At 34.8% G+C, this 20,659-nt stretch overlaps 3 protein-coding genes and 1 pseudogene across 24 annotated transcripts; 2 read left to right on the top strand and 2 right to left on the bottom strand.

Moving 5' to 3' along the window:
• Positions 1 to 191: 191 nt before the first annotated feature.
• TPR5 (Tetratricopeptide repeat (TPR)-like superfamily protein) lies at positions 192 to 5,086 on the bottom strand. 20 transcript variants are annotated; one of them, XM_022889992.2, is made up of 12 exons: positions 4,872 to 5,086; positions 4,386 to 4,484; positions 4,067 to 4,234; positions 3,853 to 3,977; positions 3,546 to 3,667; positions 3,356 to 3,438; positions 2,887 to 3,045; positions 2,214 to 2,354; positions 1,265 to 1,447; positions 1,066 to 1,160; positions 867 to 964; positions 192 to 663 (listed from the first exon to the last, which is right to left on the bottom strand). In XM_022889992.2, exons 1-12 carry the CDS (start codon positions 4,902 to 4,904, stop codon positions 560 to 562), a joined length of 1,410 nt encoding a protein of 469 aa, XP_022745727.2. In that variant the 5' UTR covers positions 4,905 to 5,086; the 3' UTR covers positions 192 to 559. The 20 variants fall into 20 exon arrangements, 19 of the variants coding, with proteins under 19 accessions (XP_022745727.2, XP_089624978.1, XP_089624980.1 ...); XM_089768852.1 differs by having other exon boundaries at positions 2,214 to 2,345; positions 4,872 to 5,085; XM_089768854.1 differs by having other exon boundaries at positions 2,214 to 2,345; positions 4,067 to 4,231; positions 4,872 to 5,085.
• An 822-nt stretch (positions 5,087 to 5,908) lies between these two features.
• On the top strand, positions 5,909 to 9,032 carry LOC111296015 (proteasome subunit beta type-4-like). The gene is made up of 7 exons (XM_022890003.2): positions 5,909 to 6,201; positions 6,339 to 6,403; positions 6,500 to 6,576; positions 7,540 to 7,669; positions 7,836 to 7,995; positions 8,084 to 8,269; positions 8,719 to 9,032. Exons 1-7 carry the CDS (start codon positions 6,196 to 6,198, stop codon positions 8,830 to 8,832), a joined length of 738 nt encoding a protein of 245 aa, XP_022745738.2. The 5' UTR covers positions 5,909 to 6,195; the 3' UTR covers positions 8,833 to 9,032.
• A 1,938-nt stretch (positions 9,033 to 10,970) lies between these two features.
• LOC111297899 (solute carrier family 40 member 3, chloroplastic-like) lies at positions 10,971 to 16,034 on the bottom strand (annotated as a pseudogene). The gene is made up of 11 exons (XR_016346773.1): positions 15,409 to 16,034; positions 14,984 to 15,200; positions 14,829 to 14,892; positions 14,306 to 14,424; positions 14,135 to 14,224; positions 13,898 to 14,045; positions 13,724 to 13,793; positions 12,966 to 13,112; positions 12,417 to 12,522; positions 11,484 to 12,337; positions 10,971 to 11,277 (listed from the first exon to the last, which is right to left on the bottom strand). The product of XR_016346773.1 is annotated as a solute carrier family 40 member 3, chloroplastic-like (transcript).
• A 2,082-nt stretch (positions 16,035 to 18,116) lies between these two features.
• Positions 18,117 to 20,618, top strand: LOC149515483 (protein SUPPRESSOR OF QUENCHING 1, chloroplastic-like). Of its 2 annotated transcripts, XM_089768846.1 has the most exons (7): positions 18,117 to 18,704; positions 18,930 to 19,030; positions 19,150 to 19,206; positions 19,283 to 19,377; positions 19,491 to 19,590; positions 20,039 to 20,097; positions 20,338 to 20,618. In XM_089768846.1, exons 1-7 carry the CDS (start codon positions 18,359 to 18,361, stop codon positions 20,468 to 20,470), a joined length of 891 nt encoding a protein of 296 aa, XP_089624972.1. In that variant the 5' UTR covers positions 18,117 to 18,358; the 3' UTR covers positions 20,471 to 20,618. The 2 variants fall into 2 exon arrangements, with proteins under 2 accessions (XP_089624972.1, XP_089624973.1); XM_089768847.1 differs by lacking the exon at positions 20,338 to 20,618 and having other exon boundaries at positions 19,953 to 20,084.
• Positions 20,619 to 20,659: the final 41 nt, after the last annotated feature.

The raw sequence follows: 20,659 nt of genomic DNA, 5'->3' as shown, positions 1-20,659 counted from the left end.
GCCAATAAACCTTTTTTTTTTTTTTTCACTTATAAATTATTTATTTGTTGTCAATTAGTGTACTTGGTTGAACTTGAAGTTGAAGTTTCAGATTATGGGACGTAAAGTAGTTATGATTATCGTTGTTGTAAATTAGTAAACATCTAAAAAAAAACTCTATTAACATCCAAAATAAATTGCATTCCTCTGTTAAACAACAAAATAGCAAATTTAATACTTTGCAATCCTTAACCTCAAATAGTCCACATAGGAAAGATGTTGAACACTGAAAACTTCAATTAAAACCGAACATTTTAACATTCACAAGCATCCATCCATTACAAGAATTAGATTTTCACTGGTTCAAAATGGATGGACCTTCATGAAAATCTCGACCGATGGGACATAAGTATGACAAAAAGCAACATGCATCTCGTGCCACCTAATTAATTACTTCACCATGAAACCAAGAAACTGTAGCAAGTATTTCCTTATCTCAGATGAATCATTTACGGAAAACACCTTCCGAGTTCCGAGGAAGGAACTTGATTACTCGAAAACATTTCTTCAAGTGCATCCTTCATTTCTCGAGGCAGTACACGGAACGCAAGTGATCAAGAATCTCTGCACACTCTATTGGACTTGCCTCATTACAGAATACTTCATCCCATACCTTGACAAGGTCTGTTCAATGGCAACTCAGTCAGTATATTGATTTACATCTCTACCGTCTATAGTTCGAAGAAAGAGAGCTTCTTTGTAAACCAAAGATTCTGTTATCCAAACTTTATATTAATTAGGTAATAGACCTATGCTACTAAACATTCTAGAGGGTATTGTACCACTAAAAAAAACGGTATAGATGGTAAACATTCACATAAACATACCAGCCTTGTCTGTAGGTGAAAGAAACATAATAAGCATGTCAAATCTTGGAACCTTGGTCAAATTTTCTAGATACTTAATAGCCAAATCCACATCCTCCCTGCTAAATGAAACCAGTAGGAAGAATCTGGTCAAGTTACAAAAAATTTTGACTGATATGCGAGTTCCGGGAAGTAGACACCATAAAAGAACTCTATTTACCTGAAAAAGGTAGCAACACATTTCACGATGTCAACTAACATAGAAGCAGACAAGGCATTTTTAAAGATCTGTGGTAATGCACTTGGAGACGTAACCTACCAAAAAATAATCAGTTGTAGTGTGAATGAAAAAACTTAAAAAGAAAGAATAACATTTACACAAAGGACCCATAAGCAATATAATACCAACTAATACATACCTTCAGAAGATGAGCCTGTAGTGCACGATCACCAGATAGGGCTCTCCAGGAAACCTCAAACTGATATGCTGTATTTGGGGAACTAATGTTTTTTGCAGCTTCAGCCATTGCTCGACTGGCTGCTCTAGAAGCAAGCTCTTGCACTGAAGCCTTCAGCTCTTGCTTTCTAGTTCTGTTATTTCTCTGTGAAAAATTAAATGAGGGTGCGGTCAACCTCAATTTAATTTAAGACTAAAAAAAAGAAAGAAAGCATAAATAGCATGATGCGTTCTATTAGTTATAGACGTGAATAACAACGGACAAATATAATGCAACATCTAATAGGATAGAAATGCTAAAGTAATTCATTTTAAAAATGAAAAAACAGTGCACTGAATCCTGCGACACCTAAAGACAGACTATAGCATTATCGACCTCAAATAATTTAGAGCAATGCAACTTCAATTGCTCACTCAAGTACACTACAGACTTCCTTACTAATCCAAAGAAAAACCTAAACCAATGCTAAAACAACTACAATAAAACTAGAAATATTTCAAAGTCACGATAATATAGTTGTTTACAAGCATAATTTACTTGGTACCATGCTTGTGAATGCTCACAATAGAAGTGGAAGAAACCAAGAATTACATGCTTTAAAAATAAAATCCTACTCAACAATTAGTAATTCAGGGGGGCTTAACAAAGATTAATAAAATTTTGATGGGATACCCATCAGTGGACCACCTCTGGGGAAGGGAGTCTATAATCTATAAGCACTAGAATCAGAAACCTCGAGTTTTGGCACCCAAAAAACTACAAATAAGAGAGCAGAGTTAAATATGCACCTTTATATAGAGTTTTTATTATTTTAAATACTTGAGAAAAACCTGAGCCTTCTCAGAAGCAAACAAAAGTATGACTGATAAAAGTCTCAGGGTGAATAATATATAGTTACATATGCTATTACCTTAATGCTCTCCGAACCAACAAGCCTAGCATCTAGTTGAGTACTGTCTGTCCTGCTTCCGGGCCTGATATTTCTTTCTCCTATTTCCTCCAAAGTTACAGATCCCTTCTCAGGTTTCTTCTGCTCGTCACACTGAGAAACCTAACAAAAGAGATCATGCTAAATGAAAACATAAAAATTTTCCTATTCTAGACTAAAAAATTACATTTGCAAAACTTTAGGCTTCGTGACATAAACAAAGTCAACATTGATTCATCTCTTCATTTGAAAATAATCTACGAGTTATATATCATTCTATATTGCAAAACTGGTTTATGAAGAATAATACACAAACAATTCATTCCTTCCCATCTATGTCTTTCAACGTATGCTGAGTGCTTCATCAGCACAGTAAAGTGCATTATTTACTGGCAGCCATGAATATAGCTACATTCAACCAAGAAATTCTATGCCTTCAACAAGATAAAAGGCATCAACACGTGCTTATATAGTTGCCATGGTCTACCAGCTAAATGAAAATTCAGTTTCAAGAACTCTATTGATTTGCGAGCACAGAGCATACTCTATGCAGGGATCAATGAAACTCCAAATCCATTTCATCCTCAACATATAAACATCTTCAATAAAAAGTAGCGGCTGTTAACAGGAAAAAAGAAATTCTAACTTCCAATACCTTAGTTTGATACCCTTGAACTGCAGCCACTTCTGTTCTTTGAGTACTATTTGAGACAGAATGCATCCCAAGTCCATTCTCTTTTGTCTCTGACTTCCCTACTTCCTGAGCTCCTTGCATGGACCTTTTTAAAACCCCAGAGGCCTTCTGAAGAACCTCCTGGGATTGATAAAACAACAATGAGTGAACTGAATTGAATGAAATAGTAAAACAAACAAATAACAACAAAACAGAAAATCTTCTAACAACTATCCCATCAATTTGTTAAGAAAACTAAAAGAAAAGGAGAAGAGGCTGCAAATCTTCAACACAATTCTATAATAGAGAATACCATAGCCTGATTTCCATCCATGATTCTAAACCAGTTTTATCATCCATGGCTTTTCTAGATAATCTGAGTTCCTGAACTTTTAGTAAGTTATATTCCAGAATGAATATAGAACAAAATGGAATGACTTTAAATGCTTACTTTCTCATACAAGGATTTAAACTCTGCGTGCTGTTTCCTGATTTCTTGATTGTTAGGTTCTAACCTCAGGGCAAACTCAACATCTGCAATCAACTATTTTCACCATATAAGATCTATCAAATTTATATAGAAGCCATACAAAAGAATCCACTTGGGAGTTAATTCAAGAGAGAACTTGCACTAAACATACCTTCCATGGATTCTTTAAGTTTCCCAAGTTCTTTTCTAGCCGTTGCTCGTCGTGAGTATGCTTTTATGTAGCGATCATCGAGATTTAAGGCCTCTGTACAGTCATCCTCAGCCTCTTGAAACCTAAAGAGGGAAAACAAAAATCACATTCATGTCATTTTCCTCATCAAATATATAAATCATGCAACAATTCAATCACAAAACATTTGGCCTTTTAAAGAAAACTATGAAACTAGGGAAGCCTACCAAATGTTCAGATTATTTTCTCAGAATATAAGTGCACATCAACAAAAGAGTGTCAAACTTACTTTTTTATCTTAAGATAGGCCATAGCCCTATTTGCATAAGCTACAGCCGTTGGAGACAGGGCAATGCTTCTTGAGTAGCAGTCGATAGCTTCTTTAAACTTTTTTTTCTTAAAATAGTCATTTCCCTGCCAATTCGAAAATAATGTACTCTAGTCAACATCAAACATATCAAACATGCCCAAAAGGAAAATGTCATAAAAATTAAACTTCTCACCAGTTCTTTCTCCGAAGCTGCATCGGGCATATTTTCTTCAGTCACAAAACCACTTGATAAACTGCTCAATTTATCATAATTATGCAAATAATCATAATGCCCAGAACCGGTAGTCGAAGTATTATTTAGGGGCCTTTTTCCTGTTGGCCTTCCTTTCTCACTGGTCTTCTGGGAAAATGTTATCATGTAAGATTCCACATCAAAGTGTCATACCCAAGGAAATGAAATGAATGATCACATTAAAGAAAAAAATAACTTTTTTTGTCCTTTAAAATTAGTACCATACTTTACAAAATATTTTTGAGGGTTGAAAAGTTACCAATTCTTCTTTATCAGAAGCCTGTGATTTCATTTTCTTGTCCTTGTCCTTAAGTGAAAGTTCCCAATCCTGCAAGTCATTTAAAAAGCCCTGGAAATCCTGGAAAAAAAATCAGTAGAACAACGAAGAGTAGATGGCAAATAAGTAACCTTTTTTTTTTTTTGCAAAAGATGAAAAAAAGGGAACCCAGATGATAACTGATAAGATATAGTATTTGAGAATTGTAAAAGCTCCAAAGGTCAAACCTTTAAGGCTTAAGCTTGAACACAATCAGCACTTTAATCTAATTAACTTAAATAGCACTTGAAAAATCTCAATGTTCATAATGGGTTGAACAATTTAAAGAAAAAAAAAGCATAGAAAATATCGTCAGAGAGCCAAAAAGTAACAGATTTTGAGCAACAAGTGATGTTCAAAGCTTAAAACACTGAAACTTGCAAAGAAAAAGAAAAGGCCCATTAAAAGGAAAAAGAAAAAATGAAATACCAGAGCTTGATCGCGGCCGTGCTTGCTCGCCATAAAGAGATTAGAGGTAGAGTTGGTCTTGTTTTGGATTATTCAGGAAGAGAGAGGGGCTTGTCTTGTTTTGGATTATTCAGGAAGAGAGAGGGGCTTACTTTGTTAAATTTTCTCGGTCGACAAGCTCCTGAGCCGGGACCGTGAGAACAACTTTATTTTGATTTTCTAGTCGTTTATTTGTGGATTTATAAGTTTTGGGTTTTGAGACCTTAAATAAAGCTTAGGCCCATCAGAATAAACCCAACCTTACCCTACTTTTTCTCACTATCTCATTCGATTTAATCGTAAAATATAACCTCAAATTTTAATAAAAAATTAAAATACATTCAAACATATAAGATACAAGACTATCATATTGTGCCAACGAGACCTTCATGGTCCTCTATTCTGCATCATTTGAGAGAACTTACATAGCTGAATTTGGCTCTCAGTGGAATATCAGCGAGACATTTCAGTTCCCTTCATAGTTACTTGCAGTATTTTTGCAAAGATTAACACACAATAAAATTTACTTTTATTTTTCCAAAGGTGATGTAAACATTAGTGCTAAAACTCCAAATTGATATGAGATTACTATACATACAGGACCAAGCATGACTCAATATTGCAAATTTCAATAAAAATCATAACTTGATGAAACCCAGAAGATAAGGCAAACCCAATTACAAGATAAAGAGAAAAAGAAGAAAACTTTACCTTCGTGGGCAGCGCTGAAATTGTCTAAAGAAACAGCTTAAGATCATGTGAAGGAGGAATGAAAGAGTAAAAGTAAAGGGTGTTTAGTAGTCAATACATTCAATGTAGGAGACTTAGCGAAGTAGCAGGGTGTGAATGGATGGTGAAAGTTGGGAGCCGAAGGTTGGGTCAGAAACTGAGCAGGGTACCATTGTTTTGTTAAGCTATGAGACTTGGAGCGGTTGCTGACGTGCTGCTGGCTCAAGGTACTCATATAGCAGTACTCTCGTACGTTAGTTATTTATCATTTTTTTAAGTAGTTATTTACCACTTGTAAAAACTTCTTGTATACTAATTGGTGCCGGAAAAACTAAAGGAAAAAATGACACGGGTCCTAATCCGACACCAATCGGTATTGGAGCACGACCCGTTTTCACAAAAGGAGTTCCTTGAGGCCTAAAAATATAAGATGGAAGTTCGAACCCATCACCCATATCTTCAGTTTCTTGAGGCAAAGGGAAAAGAAGCAAGCTTCTTACTATTATTTCTATAGTATCAGATCATCAATTTTGCTCTTCTTCGTCTTCAGTTGACCGATCTATACCCTTAAATCAGAATGAATGTAAGTCATTCCATTAATTATCTTTAAAACCCATTTTTTATTTTCTTAATCTAACACTTACCACTCGAAAAAAAAAACACTTATTTTTACCCTTTCTTTTCTTCTCTTTTTTGTTTTTATTTTTTTTTCTTATGCAGTTTATGGCTTCAAAGCAACCTGAAAATAGATTACTAGGCCCTGAATCTGACACGCAAAGGACTCTGTATGTTCTTTATCTGATTTCCAATTGATATATGGTTTTCTTTGGTTATTGGGCATTTGAAATTTTCCCTTTTTTCTTAATTTTGATTTTGGGTAGGTACCCATACGTGACTGGAACATCAGTTGTGGCTTTAAAGTATAAAGATGGGATTCTGATGGCTGCTGATATGGGAGGTCAGCTCATACCCTCATACACTTCCATAAACCTTTTGTTTTCTGAAATTTTCTTTTTTTACTTTATGTGTTTGAATCGGTCATGCTATTGCAAAGTAGTTTATGCTCTCTGAATAAAGTATGCAAGTGAAAGGCTAAAGATTTGGGCCTTTTGTGGTGTTTTTGGATTTAAAATATGAAGCAATTAGCTTTAAGCATTATTGATCCGAAGTCTTTTTTTTTTGTGCATTTGTTTTTGGATTGTGATATAAATGTGGATTATCGAATGCTTCTTTTTCTTTAACCTTTTAATGCTGTATATAATGTTGTCATAGAATAGAGGGTTCAGTTTGATAGGATGCTTGTTTGATAGTATGCTCTCAATGATCAGTACTTCATGTAGATTCCATATTGCTAGAACGTGGAGATGGTATGTGTTTGTTTTGTAGCATCATTTGAATAATTAGGACTTCATTTATTAGATTTCTTCTCTGCTGCTAACTCTATTCTGCAAAGTCAGTAACCGAATTCCCTTGAGGGAGGTGAAAGAGATGTTGAATCTGTTTGCGTAGTTGCTAGATTACCTTAAGAGAGAAATGGGCTGCAGTTAAAATGAACTTTCACTCTCTTTCACATTCAAATTCAAGTTTGTATTCTTCTTTTTTTAAATGAACTTCATCAAATCTGTGATGTCCCAAAAAACAAGATGTACGCTTATAATGAGAAATTCATTTTTGCTTATATGTCATTTGCCACATGCATGCTTTGCATGTTTTCGTTTTTGTTTTCCTTCCTCTGCCCTTGTATTCTCTTGTTTTGAGCTAGAAGTACGCTGGTTGAAGTACCCCCAGTATTGCTCTAAAGATAATACGCCCCCATCTGATACTCATTGTCCATCTGACTGGTATATGTTTGTTTGATTGTAGAAACTTCATTATGTAATTGAATACACTTGATTCTTGCCTGCATTCTATTGATTGACAGGTTCATATGGGTCCACGCTGCGGTACAAGAGTGTGGAGCGAATGAAGCCTATTGGCAAGCATTCTCTTCTGGGTGCAAGTGGAGAAATCAGTGATTTCCAAGAGATTTTGCGTTATCTTGATGAGCTTATGTAAGTATTGACTGAGAAGTAATAAACTATTGTTTTGATTGTTCTTTCATGAGTTTTATTATTCCTTTTTTTTCCACAATTTTCGCTTGGTTTTGCTGGTAACACATGTTTTTATTGTTTAAATTTTGATGTAAAATTGTTTCTTTTGGATGTTTGATTATTGTAGCTTGTATGACAATATGTGGGATGATGGCAACTCTTTGGGGCCTAAAGAGGTGCACAATTATTTGACTCGAGTCATGTATAATAGGCGTAACAAGTTCAATCCATTATGGAACTCCCTTGTACTTGGTGGAGTTAAAAATGGACAAAAGTATCTTGGAATGGTAGGCTTAAAGTTATATCTTTGTCCTAAGTGAGCTACTTTTAGTTTTAAGTTTGTAATTGACCATGCTTATAACTATGACTCTTCAGGTGAATATGATTGGTGTAAACTTTGAGGACAATCATGTTGCAACTGGGTTTGGTAATCACCTTGCACGGCCAATTCTTCGGCAAGAGTGGCATGAGAACTTGAGCTTTGAAGATGGTGTTAAATTACTGGAGAAATGCATGCGCGTTCTGCTCTATCGTGATAGATCAGCTGTTAACAAGCTTCAGGTTTGGTCATTTCTCTTTTAACATGTTGACTCCATGTTTTGAATAAAAACTGTTAATCCAAGCTACTAGATAGCAGTTTCTACAATAGTATGCAAGAGTACATGGCATTCTGAGCTTTTGCTGTTAGTTAACAACTGTCTCTATTGAAATTACTATTCTGATAGACTCTAATTTTATCATGAAGAAAACTTGCTCATTGGCAGTTGTTACGTGTGAAAAACTATTTTATGATTGCCTGTTAGTTGTTTGTATATCCAATGAAAAATGAAGTGTCACTATTTCTACCGTGTTTCACTTCCATGTTAGTAAGGTTGCAATTTAGGTTTATGTATTTCTCAGGATGGCTCTTACTCAAATCTATTCTTTGGCTAAACTGTTGCGATCATTGACAATCAAGGCATAATTTTATCTATATTGATGCTTCAAGCATTTGAAATCTGATATTGCAGATAGCTAAGATCACTGAAGAAGGTGTGACAATTTCCCAGCCATATTCATTGAAGACCTACTGGGAATTCTCTGCTTTCGAGAATCCTGCTCAGGGCGCCATAGGATCGTGGTAGCTGTAGCAAACAGTTTATCATTTCTGGAAACTGTTACGGTATCAAAAGAACATTAAACAACCAACTAGGAGTTAAAAAAATTTGATGCATCTTTATGTTTACTGACTTGTGAGTTCTGAAGCAACTTTATGTTTGTGTAAAACAATTAAGTTTGAGGTTGATTATCATGATTAATGAGACAGCAGATGCTTTTTCCTTTCTTTGTTTTTGAGCTTAAAGTGTTGTTTATCCTTGACCACTCTCTTAGATTCTAGACTCAGAAAAATTTTACTTGTTTAGGTGGGCTGAGCATCAAATTTCCTTTTAAAGAAAACAGGTTTATATCAATTATTCTACTGATAAAAAATATGAAACATAAATATTTTATAAAATTGTTTTGGATAATGCTCTGTTTATCGAGTAATTTCAAAGATTACTAATTACACCACTTTACTATATGGATTGCATTCATTGCATATAGTGTCACAAGCTTTTAAATGATTCCAAGACCCCTCTGCCAAAAAAAAAAAAAAAACAAATGAGTCCAATTCATGAACTGAGATTAAAAGGAAACAAAAAAGGCTTTCACATTTCCTATGACCATTTAGGCCAAGATTACATACAAAAAGCTAATATATAAATATATAAATATATAAATATATAAATATACGTACGTGTGTATGTATAATCAAACACAATCACCTCTATCAAAAGCCTAAATATACAGTAACCATCTCTAAAGAAGAGAAAAAAGGAGAAAAAAAGTATATATACGAACATTTACAAGATAAAGCACCAAATAAAAGAAGCGCCATCATTTGATGCCATTGCCAACAAGCAGGTATTTATTTTCTATAAATGTCAGTCATGACCAGTTCAAGGTAGATCACTTCTTAATTTTGGATGTTTTGCTGCAGATGTAGCTCTCGTGACCAAATGCGGTTAATTAATTTGAGTTGTGGAGAGCTGTGGGTAGATTTATATCTTGCTTGAGTTTAGAAATGGCTGAACAGCAGCAACCTGGCTTGTTCATGCAGGACTTTGAGCAAGCATCAATCTACTCTTTTAACTAAGCTCCTGTCGTCCTTTAGTTGAGAAGATAGTAACCAAAAAAATTATGACAAGAAAAGGAAAAACATAACATTCATGCTGATGGAAGAGAAGAGAAGTAAGTAGGTTATCATTAGATAATAATAATAATAGACACTGTAGGAGTAAACCATTCCATTTCCCCTCCTTTTCCTTCCGTTGAAATCAAAAGACAAGAAAAGAAATGAAAAGAAAGACATCCATCTTATCAAGAACGAATAATAACACAACAATACGTAGAGGAATCACTGGATTTTTTTTTTTTTTTTGGGCTACGTAGTAGTTTTCATTTTCAAAGATCAGGTCAGTTAAAGCAGACTTGGAAATAGGAAAGGAATGGTTGAAGGTGTTTGTTTGTTCATTTCAAGAAATACTATATAATTCTCCACGGGTGGAAATGGAATGGAATGTTTTGAACGGCTTGTTATACTGTATATTGTTGTTGTGTGGATACAAAGCGAGCGATATTGGAATTTGAGGGTCCCTACGTCTGCATGACGGGTACGTGCTGATGACCCTAGACGAAACCCAATAGCCCCCATAAGCAACGGCGCATCTTGCTTAAACACACCATAAATAAATATTATGTAAGCATTTCAACTCAACATTGTGAGTATCAATCCACTTAACTGGTCTCTGCAACTATAACTAGGGCATTTTAGTTGCTTGTTTAATGTAACACAAGATACAATAACATCCTCCTAACACCAACGGATAAGAATCACCTGTTTTATGGCAATTAGCAGTGAGAAGAAACCCAAAATGTTAACCATCAGCTGACAAATGATGAATGATGAACGTAGAAATTTCGTGTATACATGCATGCATGATCATCGTTGACATTAACATGTTAAGACAAGATAGATAAATAGATAAATAGATAGATAAGAAGCGAGAGCAATTAGCATTTCACCTTGTTAGCTTCAATATTAAGTTATATGCTTTCAACAACGATGGCTTATTACATTTAAATGTTCCCTTCTCAATTCATGTTCATGCACATTAACCCCAAGAAGAAAATTAATTACGACCATATTGAACTACAAAGACAAATAATAAGAATACCAGAATTTTCATGAACAAAATTTTGAATTGATCAATGCTTTTACAAATTTATACAGGTTGGACCCAATGTTAGCAATATAAAAATTCAAAATCAGCTGCTCATCTTCTTGACTCTAAATTTTTCAAAGGACTACTAAAGACTTTACAAAAATAAACAAGTACAACAATAAAAACACTGAGCAACCATGTGAGATCAAACTACATACCTCGGGCATCTCGTACGTAAATGGATGAGGAAAGTGTTGAAGATATGGAATATATCATAGCTCATATTTCTTTCAGACTGCCTTTGCACTCAAGAAATAACAGCAGCTGTTGGTAAATTGAAGAAAAGAAGTGACTAGACAATCATATGAACAGTAAAAGCAATAGCCTGCTTTATAAAAATAGCAAATCCAAAAAATAATCAGGTAACATATAGTCACTAACTAAACCATAAGGTTTTTTAATCTCAAATATATTAATTTATGTAAACCTGAGGAAAATACCCACACACAATAGAAAATTTATGTACTTACATTATAACTAAAATTAAGGATCAAAAGAGAAAAGGCTTCATTGTTCCACCGTAGGATTCAATAACCATTGGCAGAACATCCACGCGGCTCCAACTACTGATAAAAGTGACAGCATTGCTAGAAATCCAAAATAAGAAAAATCATTTGCAATTATTGCAACTCCCAACATTAGAGACTCAGCTAAACTTGCAACAGAAATCTCTGTTATCCCAATAAGATTTGCCCTGGATGATGGGATAGCTGTTTGAAGTATCTGGGCCCCAACAATATCATATGACATATGTCCCAACCTTGATAATACCTGCAGACAGGAGGTGACAATATATAAGTTATTATGCTAATTCTAAGATTGTTTGGTGTACTTTCTTCTCTCTTTCATAATTTACATGATCATTTCATAATTTCTAATAGGGATTTCCTACATTGACGGCAGGTTTCCTGCCTTAGCTAGAGCAATCAAACTCCTTAGAGACAGCAACATGGATTGTGATGGCTCCATAGTTCCAATACTTCCAAAATAATAGTTAATAGACCTTTAGAGAATCCATTTGTCTGTTCTGGTGCTGTTCACAGATAAATAAGATATCCAGCCGTCATTGAGCCTAGATTTCGATTTGATCTACAACCACGGCCAATGCTGTACACCAGATTCATTCGTGCCTTTCTAAATTCCTATTTCACCAAGGCAATATGGTTTCAACTAAAAGTCAATGGTCTAGTGATGTTAAAGTTGTTCGTACAATCAAACATAAGAAGAAAAGAAGAGGACTCCTCTGGTAAAGAGATCCACTCTGGTAAACAGCAACAGCCATGGTGAGAAGTAAAGCCTGAAAATTTAATCCAACTGCTCCAGCCTGTTTGAAGGGAAAAATGGCAATTAGAACCACCCCCAAATGGAAAATTCCGGCAAACAAACCAAACACAAGAGCAAACCTTTAAAATGCCAAATCTTCTCACTAAGGTTGCAGATAAGAAGGTTGCTGCAACACCCATAAGAGCACATATTCCGCCAAACCCCCCAACAACAGATGGATTAGACCTGTTAAACAAACCCACAGAGCACTTTGGAGTCAGAAATGAATCTCTGCAAGGATACAAGGTTTTGTCCTCAGGTAAATAGAGAATATATTCGAGTAATCAGAAGTCATCCAGCAAATGAAGATAAAAAAAGACTGTAGTTTACAGTTAACTATACACATGGAGTGACTTCAGGTATATCAGTGCATGCAATGCTTTGAGAGATCAATTTTAGACCAAAACACTGTTAGCATGTCCTCCAAATGATGATGGTAACAAGCCCCTCTTGTCTGTAACCATTTTTTTGCATTTTCTATCTCTCCAGGTACGGTAACTTTCTATTGCTAGAATTATCTTAATGAAGCTTTTTTCAATCTAAATGAGAAATTCTCCTCAAAACAGGGTCCAAATAATAGACACTAAAGAGAATTGCATCTAAATAGGTTGTAATAGATAGAAAAATACCATGCTGAGTTAAAAATGCCGTCATTAAACTGCCTGGAGTGAGAACAACATTGAAGTAGAGGAGCACATACGCCAGGCTTGCAGGAAGGACAGGCTGCTGCATGTATTCTCTCCATCCAAGCTTAATGGCTTCCAAACCTGAATCAACTGGTCATAAATGAAGAAAAAAATTAGGATTTCAAAAGTTATCCGGTGAACAAGTTTAACCAAAGTTATCAGCATCTGGAAGAGCCCCCAAATCAGATGTTCCACAACAGGTTTGTGAAAATTTAGCACAGTCAAGAACTCCAGTAGAAAGTTTGTTCATTAACTATGTCAGAGCAATCTGAGGAATGGTGTTAGAATTTAGAAGAAAAAGTAGACCATTCTCCAAATAAAAAACATACTGAGAACAAGCATAAAAGCAATTACCATAACTGGTAATGACCACATCATCAAACCAGCAGCAAACTTCAAGCAGGTTACTGGATCATATTTAGAGAGAAGAATACCAAACAATGATGTGCCAGCTATGCAATTATAGATGATAATAAATGTCTTGTTCACCAATTTAAACAATGATAATTATCATGAGAAACATTCCATTACTTGATTGCTAAGGTAACTGCAAATTTTTAAATTTTCTAGCATTTGTTTTAGGATTCATGCTCTACGGATTATAAGTAAAAAGAGAATTATTATCGCTTGAAATAAAAAGATAATTACACGGACCAACATTTCAAAAATATTAAAGATATTTAGATTATCAAATATCTCACAGAGCAGATCAAATCGATTGAGAACAGCATTTGCTTGTGCCAGTACAATTGGTCTATTTATCCCAGCTGACTGCAAGCACAAGAACTCTTGCTTAATTGATGCTCCACTTTCCAAGAAATGTATAACCAATATTATCTGTGAAGAAAACCAACATGCACAGAATAGTGTACTACCAGCGCAACCCAGTCACACTCCATAGCAATGCCGAGCGCCACTCCAGATAGCCTCTCAATAGCCCCAGCTAACACTAGCGCAGGCAGAATCAGGGGAGACTTATGGGAAATGAATTACCATTGCTGCTGACAACAACTCAGCAGAAGCCTGGCAGATGCAAAGAAAATTAGAAAACAAATTATAGCAGTATTAATTTTACATTTATCTTGAACAAAGAAAAATGCTATTGGAAGTACCTGCACAACATTCAAAAGGATATATGAAGGTACACTTGGAGAATGATCCATAAGTTTGCCAACCAAAGGGCCTCCAACAATTATAACAAGCTGTTAACATAAATTCTGTTAAAAGTACTCTAGCATCTCTTGTTCTATGTAGTGAATTTATGCTGTTAGGCTAATTGGTACCTTAGTGAAGAATCCCATGACTGCCACTGGTAAAAGGCTTGGATGAAGCAATGCGATAGCAGATGGCCAAGCAAAATCCAAAGCTGTTCAACTAAATTCCAGGCAACTTGCATAAAATGCTGAAATATGAAGATCTTAAAGTTAGAAGCTGATAAGACCACAATTGCACTAAAACGATTGGACAAGATACAAAATTACAAGACACTTTGGTTCATAACAAACAAATTTGGCTGCATTTAAAATAATGTGTTCAAATCAAACAGTGTAACAACTTTACAGAACCTGACACTCCTAATACAAATTTAGGAAAATTAGTTTAAATGGGTTTATGCTCTAAGTGACAACATTATAGAAACTCAATCCCTAAAGCACAGGGAGGGACAGAGGGCTACAACAACTAACCTTCTTAACTCTTTGTTATATACATACAGCTTAAATACTAAAAATAAAAATCAGTGTAAGCCTGTAAGAGTATTATATCTACTCCATTGTGCCTTGATTAGATGAAAATGGAAAGTCTTACCATACAATCCCTCTGGGTGCACTGGGGTTGCTGCAAGGGCTTTCTGCTCCCCCTCTGATAATACCTAACAAGAAAAATGTAGAAAGATAGGAAAATGTTAAGAGGATATTAAACTCGAGGTAACCCTAAACTAATAAATACAAAGAGGAACATACTGGCAGTGTTGTCAACAGATTATCTACATAAGTATCCCCAGTTAGTATACTCAAAGATTCAGTCTCAAGAACATCAGATTTGTGCTGAACTATTGGAGTTGTACAATTACAACCAATTTCTGTTGCTGATATATCCCCATCCTCGATAGCCACATGGTTGAAGTGGACATCAGTATTTGTTATTGAACACTTAGATTTAAAGCTGTCAAAACTATAACTAAACAGAAAAACAAACAAAACATGATTAGCTGCCTCATTCAGTCAGTTCTCTCAATTACTAAAAACACCTTTTTCAGAAAAGATTACAAAATAATTCAACTTTGAACCATCATTACTAAATGTCACAAGACATTGCATCAAAATTATAATCTTTTGTTTTTTCATTTGTCACATTTAATATAAGAGCAACAAAATAAAACCGTTACCTATGAGTGGTAGGAGAAGGGGAGGTGAGATTCAACCATCGGCTAGAAAAGAAGTGATGGCAAATTCTAGAAGCAGCTTGTCTCGACATAGAGCCTTCTCTTCCGGTGACAGAGAAGTTAAAGAAATTGAAAGAGAGCTGAAATCCTGTAACCGCGACCATTGCCATGCTACCTTTCGCTGTTGCTTATTTAACGTTTTCTTATTCTTCAAGTGCCCAAATTTGAAGCACCAATAATCACTTTTGAGTTTTTCCAAATTCATGCAGCCTTGAAGAAAGAAAATTGAGTCACAGTCTTTTCCACTCTTGGGTTAGTTTCTTTAGATGCCAAATGCTATCTGGGTTTAGCTTCAAATAAATCAAAAAGAAATAAAAATTGGAACTTTTTAAGTGCCAAAACGAAGTGGTTCAGTTTTTAGGATGCCAAATGCCACCTGGGTTTAGCGTCAAATGAATCAAAAAATAAAAAAAAATAAAAAATTTCCTTAAAAGTGGAAGCTTTCGAGTGTAAAAATGAACTGGTTCAAACAGGTAAAAAATTGTAAATTTTTCTGTGTGGCACAAAGAATTGGTGTTGGAGAGGTGAATTGTTGAAAGTGGGTCTGATTTTTTCCCTAATCCGCCGGTGGGCGTATAGATTGTGTGGTCATTAGATTAGCTGGGTGGCGCCGGGCTTTTGTATGTGGGTCCATTAGAAGCTTGGTTCCACCAATTGGATTTTGCCAAGTTGCCATTTTTTTTCTGGCCTTCAACGTAAAGATGCCAAGTTGCCATTTGAGTTTCCAAGTTTTTTTTTTTTATATAAAATTTTAATATAAATAAAAAAAAATTTAATTCGAAATCAAATCTTTAATAATTTTTTAAACGTCTTTAATTATTAAGGTCAAATTTGATTTGAGATCTATAACAAAGCTTTGAAATCATTGACTTTCGCCAACAATTAACACCAAACAAAAACATTATAAGCAAATTTTGGATATAATTCTTTTATATAATTATAAGCATGTACCACTTATTTTTCTGTTTCTAAATTTCATTTTAAAAATTTTTTAAGTGATGCAAAATGAGCCAAATTATCATTTATTTCCTTTTTTTTCTTTTATAAAAGCAAGAAATCCATACTATAGTTTAATAAATTTGACAAATGTATCAAGAATCATTGATTCAAAAAAAAAAAAAAAAGAGGTGATAAATATTCATTAAAAGTTTTTTTTGTAAGAAATAAAATACATGCATATATACGAAGATTGATTTTAAATGTGATACTCCTATCACATTGTTCTTTTCATATCAATTTATTAGGAATATGATATATGTCTGACTTCTTTTTAATTGGCAAACCCTCTTTTTAATGCTTGAATCATTAATAAAACTTTTAAAATTCTTTGCGAAGATAGCTTAGTATCATCACTCATAAGAATTGATCAATTCTCCCAATCTTCATATCCGCAGACAGAACACGTCGAAATAAAAATGCCTTTTCAAATGGTTTTGAGGAATTGGCAGTTTAATTACATCATCATCATCATCATCATCATCTCATGGAACACACCTGGAAGAGTCAAATCCTGGTCCTTAGCAATTGGCAGTTATCCTCGGCATACATAAAATTTTCTGTGAAATTTCATTGAAGAACAAAGTCACGTAAATCAGTGTTAAATTAAAGAGACAATATTTGCATTAAGAAATTAAGATTCCAGGGACCACCTCTGCATCCATTGTTGTCTCCTATAATATCACTCTAGAATAAGGGCCCTATGCTCTTTCCAGATAAGGTTGCATAGCGGCTGAGACTTTTCCTTGTTTAAACACAAAAACCCCTAGCTGAACTGTTATATAACCTTGAGGAAGTTGTGAAGAAAATGCACCAGCAGTAACATTTATTGAACAATCCTGGGAAAACCATGAGGAAACAACTGTTGATTGCTACTGCAAACTCTATTTAGGTTTCTTGCACAAGTTTGGTCTTCATGATTAACCTATGCCGTGATCAATAATAAGATCACATGATTACTAATAAAGTTACTTAAATAAAACTAGACCTACCAAGTCTTCCTTCTGCAAATTTATTCGATCTAGCTAGTAAATATTGCTTTAAAGGGTAATTAATGGAGTAGTCACAAATTTTTGGCCTTATTGGAAGGGCATCCACACTTCTTCTGGTTAGTGGAAGTGAGAGTGGTAACTATAAATAAATGTCAAAACATAATTCAAACTAACATTTCCGGTAATGGAGTGAGATTTATGCGGTATATATTTCTTAATACAGTTTTGATTATGTTTGCATTATAGGAAACTAAGTGCTTATAAAACTAGCATGCAGTTGAAGCAATAGCATTGTAATCGCTGAATGACAATTATAATGGCATTAATGCAGTTACTATCTTTTTTTCCTATTACCATTTCTCTTCGAAAAAAAAAAAAAAATGAAGTGCATGCAACCATTTGCGTGCTGGAAATTTACACTGTTTTGCATTATAAATTGGATTTATGGCAAAGTCCAAGAAATTGGATTCCTAAAGTAATTTTTTGTCCCTACTTCTGATCCAAAATGGCTAGGCCATAATGGACTTGAGACCAAACATAATTATACAATAATTCTGTTGTTCTACTTTGATCTTAAGACTGGAATTGGGCTCATCCACAGAGATAAAAGAATGGTCACCTCTCCAAGTGGATAAAGCACCAATTATTCAGCGCCTCAACAACAAAATGAAAATTCAACAGAAAACAATTTCTTTTTTTCTCCACCACTTACAAAACACCATCCCATCGTTTTCAGTAACACTACCACAAAGTTTTCTTCCACAAAAGAAATAGTTACATGGACAAGAAGCCCAAGTTCAAACCTCAAATGGACAGCTCTTTTAATTAACATCAGCAAAAAACCAATTAATCCTCAAAAACTCGTTACCAGTTACCGCCACTCAAACGGAAATTTCAGTTAAGCCATGGCCATGAAACTACTGTCAACTCCAACCTCTCTATCTCACCCAACAAAACTCTTCTTCTTCTCATCACCAAAACCCATCTCAGGAACAAGCTCCTTCTTCCAATGGAGATCCAAATGCAGAGATTTTACCAGGAAAATGGTGGTAAAGGCATGTGTAAAGGTGGAAGAAAAGAATGTGAAAGAAACTAGTAAAAAGGAATGGGGAAAGGTATCTGCTGTGCTTTTTGACATGGACGGAGTGTTGTGCAATAGTGAGAACCCCTCTAGAAAGGCAGCTGTTGATGTTTTTGCAGAAATGGGAGTCCAAGTTACTGTGGAGGACTTTGTGCCTTTCACTGGAATGGGTAAACTTTTTAGCTTGATTCCTTGCTATTTTAAGTTTATTCTTTTATAGATAGTCTTCCCCAAATTTGATTGATTCTGATTAAAGGTAGTAAATATACTTCTATGCGTCTCTATAAATATGTAAATCTGTGATAAATTAGTCTGCTGATTTGTTGGTAATTAATTTTGATGTCATGTCAAGCTGTTAACTTTACCTGCATGTTTCTACCTTACTGATATACCAGGTGAAGCAAACTTTTTAGGAGGTGTTGCTTCTGTTAAGGGTATTAAAGAATTTGACCCAGAGGCAGCAAAAAAGAGATTTTTTGAGATATATCTAGATAAGGTGATTAACTCTTTACTTTTTACAGTTATTCTTTCTTATTATGAAACGAAAATCTTACAATGCCAATATTCAGTGAACAAATTTTCAGAAACCTTAAAAAAGCTATTTTCTTCTTGTAGTATGCAAAACCAAATTCTGGAATAGGATTCCCAGGTGCTCTTGAACTTATTACTCAGGTACGTAAGACAATGGTGATAAGTGAGATAATGATGTCACTTCAGTTGCTACATTTTATGATCATATGTGTAACAGTGTAAGAGCAAAGGCCTAAAAGTCGCCGTTGCATCCAGTGCTGATCGTATCAAGGTTGATGCAAACTTAGCTGCAGCTGGATTACCATTATCGATGTAAGCCACTCTAATCTAGTTGTTTGGACGTATAAACGGATTGTGGGTTATAATTTTTCGCTTTGAAACATCATTCTTTCCTTCTTATTATGGTTCTGGCACTTTTATATCAGGTTCAATGCAATTGTGTCAGCAGATGCTTTTGAGAATCTGAAACCTGCTCCAGATATTTTCTTAGCTGCATCAAAGATCTTGGATGTTCCCCCTGAGGAGGTATGTATAATTCTCTCCCCTCTATCAATTGCAAGGATTTTCCTTCCCTTCTCATTGACCAAAAGAGTTGCTCTGCATGACAATGGTGATGTTGCTGCATATCTTTTTGCAGCATTTTATTTGTATTCTTCTGAAAGAGAAAATGTATTTTGTTTCTTATTTATGTGCCAAAAAGTATTACAAACTCACTGATGTTGCTATGTTTCTTGCTCTTACTAGAACATTGTCAATGAATAAGTTCTTGTCTTACTTCCTCCTGTTTCTCTCATGGGTGCTACTACTGAGTGTCTGTTAGCTGCATTTCAACAGCTTTACTTCTTGTTTGGAGAATTTCATGTAGATGCTATAACAGTATCCTGCAGATCTTCAGTTGTTAAACTTTTTGTTTCCTAAAGTGCCATTGAATTTCTTCTGCTGAGGAATATGTCATCTGCCTATCATTTGCCAGTGTATTGTTATTGAAGATGCTTTGGCTGGAGTACTGGCTGCTAAAGCAGCAAAAATGAGGTAATGATCACATATGCATGTTTGATTTGATGTGCTTATAGTGTTTTTACATTTTCAACCTAGGTGAAGAAAATGATTTGCATACAGGATTAATATGTTGTACCGAAATCATCTACTTTTCCCTTTTCCTAACATGATAGATTGGTCCTTCAGGTCTTGCTTGTGAACCATTTGCTTATCTCATCATACAGAAATGGAGTAACTTTATGGTAAATTCTAATCACTCTCTGCTGCATGCAGATGCATAGCTGTGACAACTACATTGACAGAAGAGACTCTAAAAGATGCTGGTCCATCAATTATCAGAAATGATATAGGAAGTGTTTCACTTGATGATATTCTCAGTGGCAGCTCAGGTGGTTATAGTCTGTAGTCCTGAGAATAAGCTGCAAATGACATTTTGTACCATCAATAGTGTAAAACAGTGATGCTTTTTAGCATTCCATTTTTTAAGAAAGCACAAGATACACTCTCTTGTAATGGGTATCCTATGTAGTGGAAAATTTTCAATTTCCAATAAAGTCCATCCTTGTGCACCAAAAAGCTAAGATTATTAAATTTT

This window comes from Durio zibethinus, chromosome 12 (genome assembly GCF_047325235.1).
Source record: "Durio zibethinus cultivar Kanyao isolate XHJ-2024 chromosome 12, ASM4732523v1, whole genome shotgun sequence".
NCBI classification, from domain to species: domain Eukaryota; kingdom Viridiplantae; phylum Streptophyta; class Magnoliopsida; order Malvales; family Malvaceae; genus Durio; species Durio zibethinus.
This window is presented reverse-complemented; position numbering and strand designations above follow the sequence as displayed.

Coding starts and splice junctions, on each gene's coding strand:
- LOC149515483 (XM_089768846.1), top strand. CDS start 18,359: ATGGCCATGAAACTACTGTCAACTCCAACCTCTCTATCTCACCCAACA. Junction 19,207..19,282: donor CTCTTGAACTTATTACTCAG/GTACGTAAGACA, acceptor TATGTGTAACAG/TGTAAGAGCAAAGGCCTAAA. Junction 19,378..19,490: donor GCTGGATTACCATTATCGAT/GTAAGCCACTCT, acceptor CTTTTATATCAG/GTTCAATGCAATTGTGTCAG.
- TPR5 (XM_089768848.1), bottom strand. CDS start 4,904: ATGGCGAGCAAGCACGGCCGCGATCAAGCTCTG. Junction 4,485..4,871: donor ACGGCCGCGATCAAGCTCTG/GTATTTCATTTT, acceptor TTTTTTTTCCAG/GATTTCCAGGGCTTTTTAAA. Junction 1,066..1,264: donor TACAGGCTCATCTTCTGAAG/GTATGTATTAGT, acceptor TACCTTTTTCAG/GTAAATAGAGTTCTTTTATG.
- LOC111296015 (XM_022890003.2), top strand. Junction 6,404..6,499: donor TCTGACACGCAAAGGACTCT/GTATGTTCTTTA, acceptor GATTTTGGGTAG/GTACCCATACGTGACTGGAA. Junction 7,996..8,083: donor GACAAAAGTATCTTGGAATG/GTAGGCTTAAAG, acceptor ATGACTCTTCAG/GTGAATATGATTGGTGTAAA.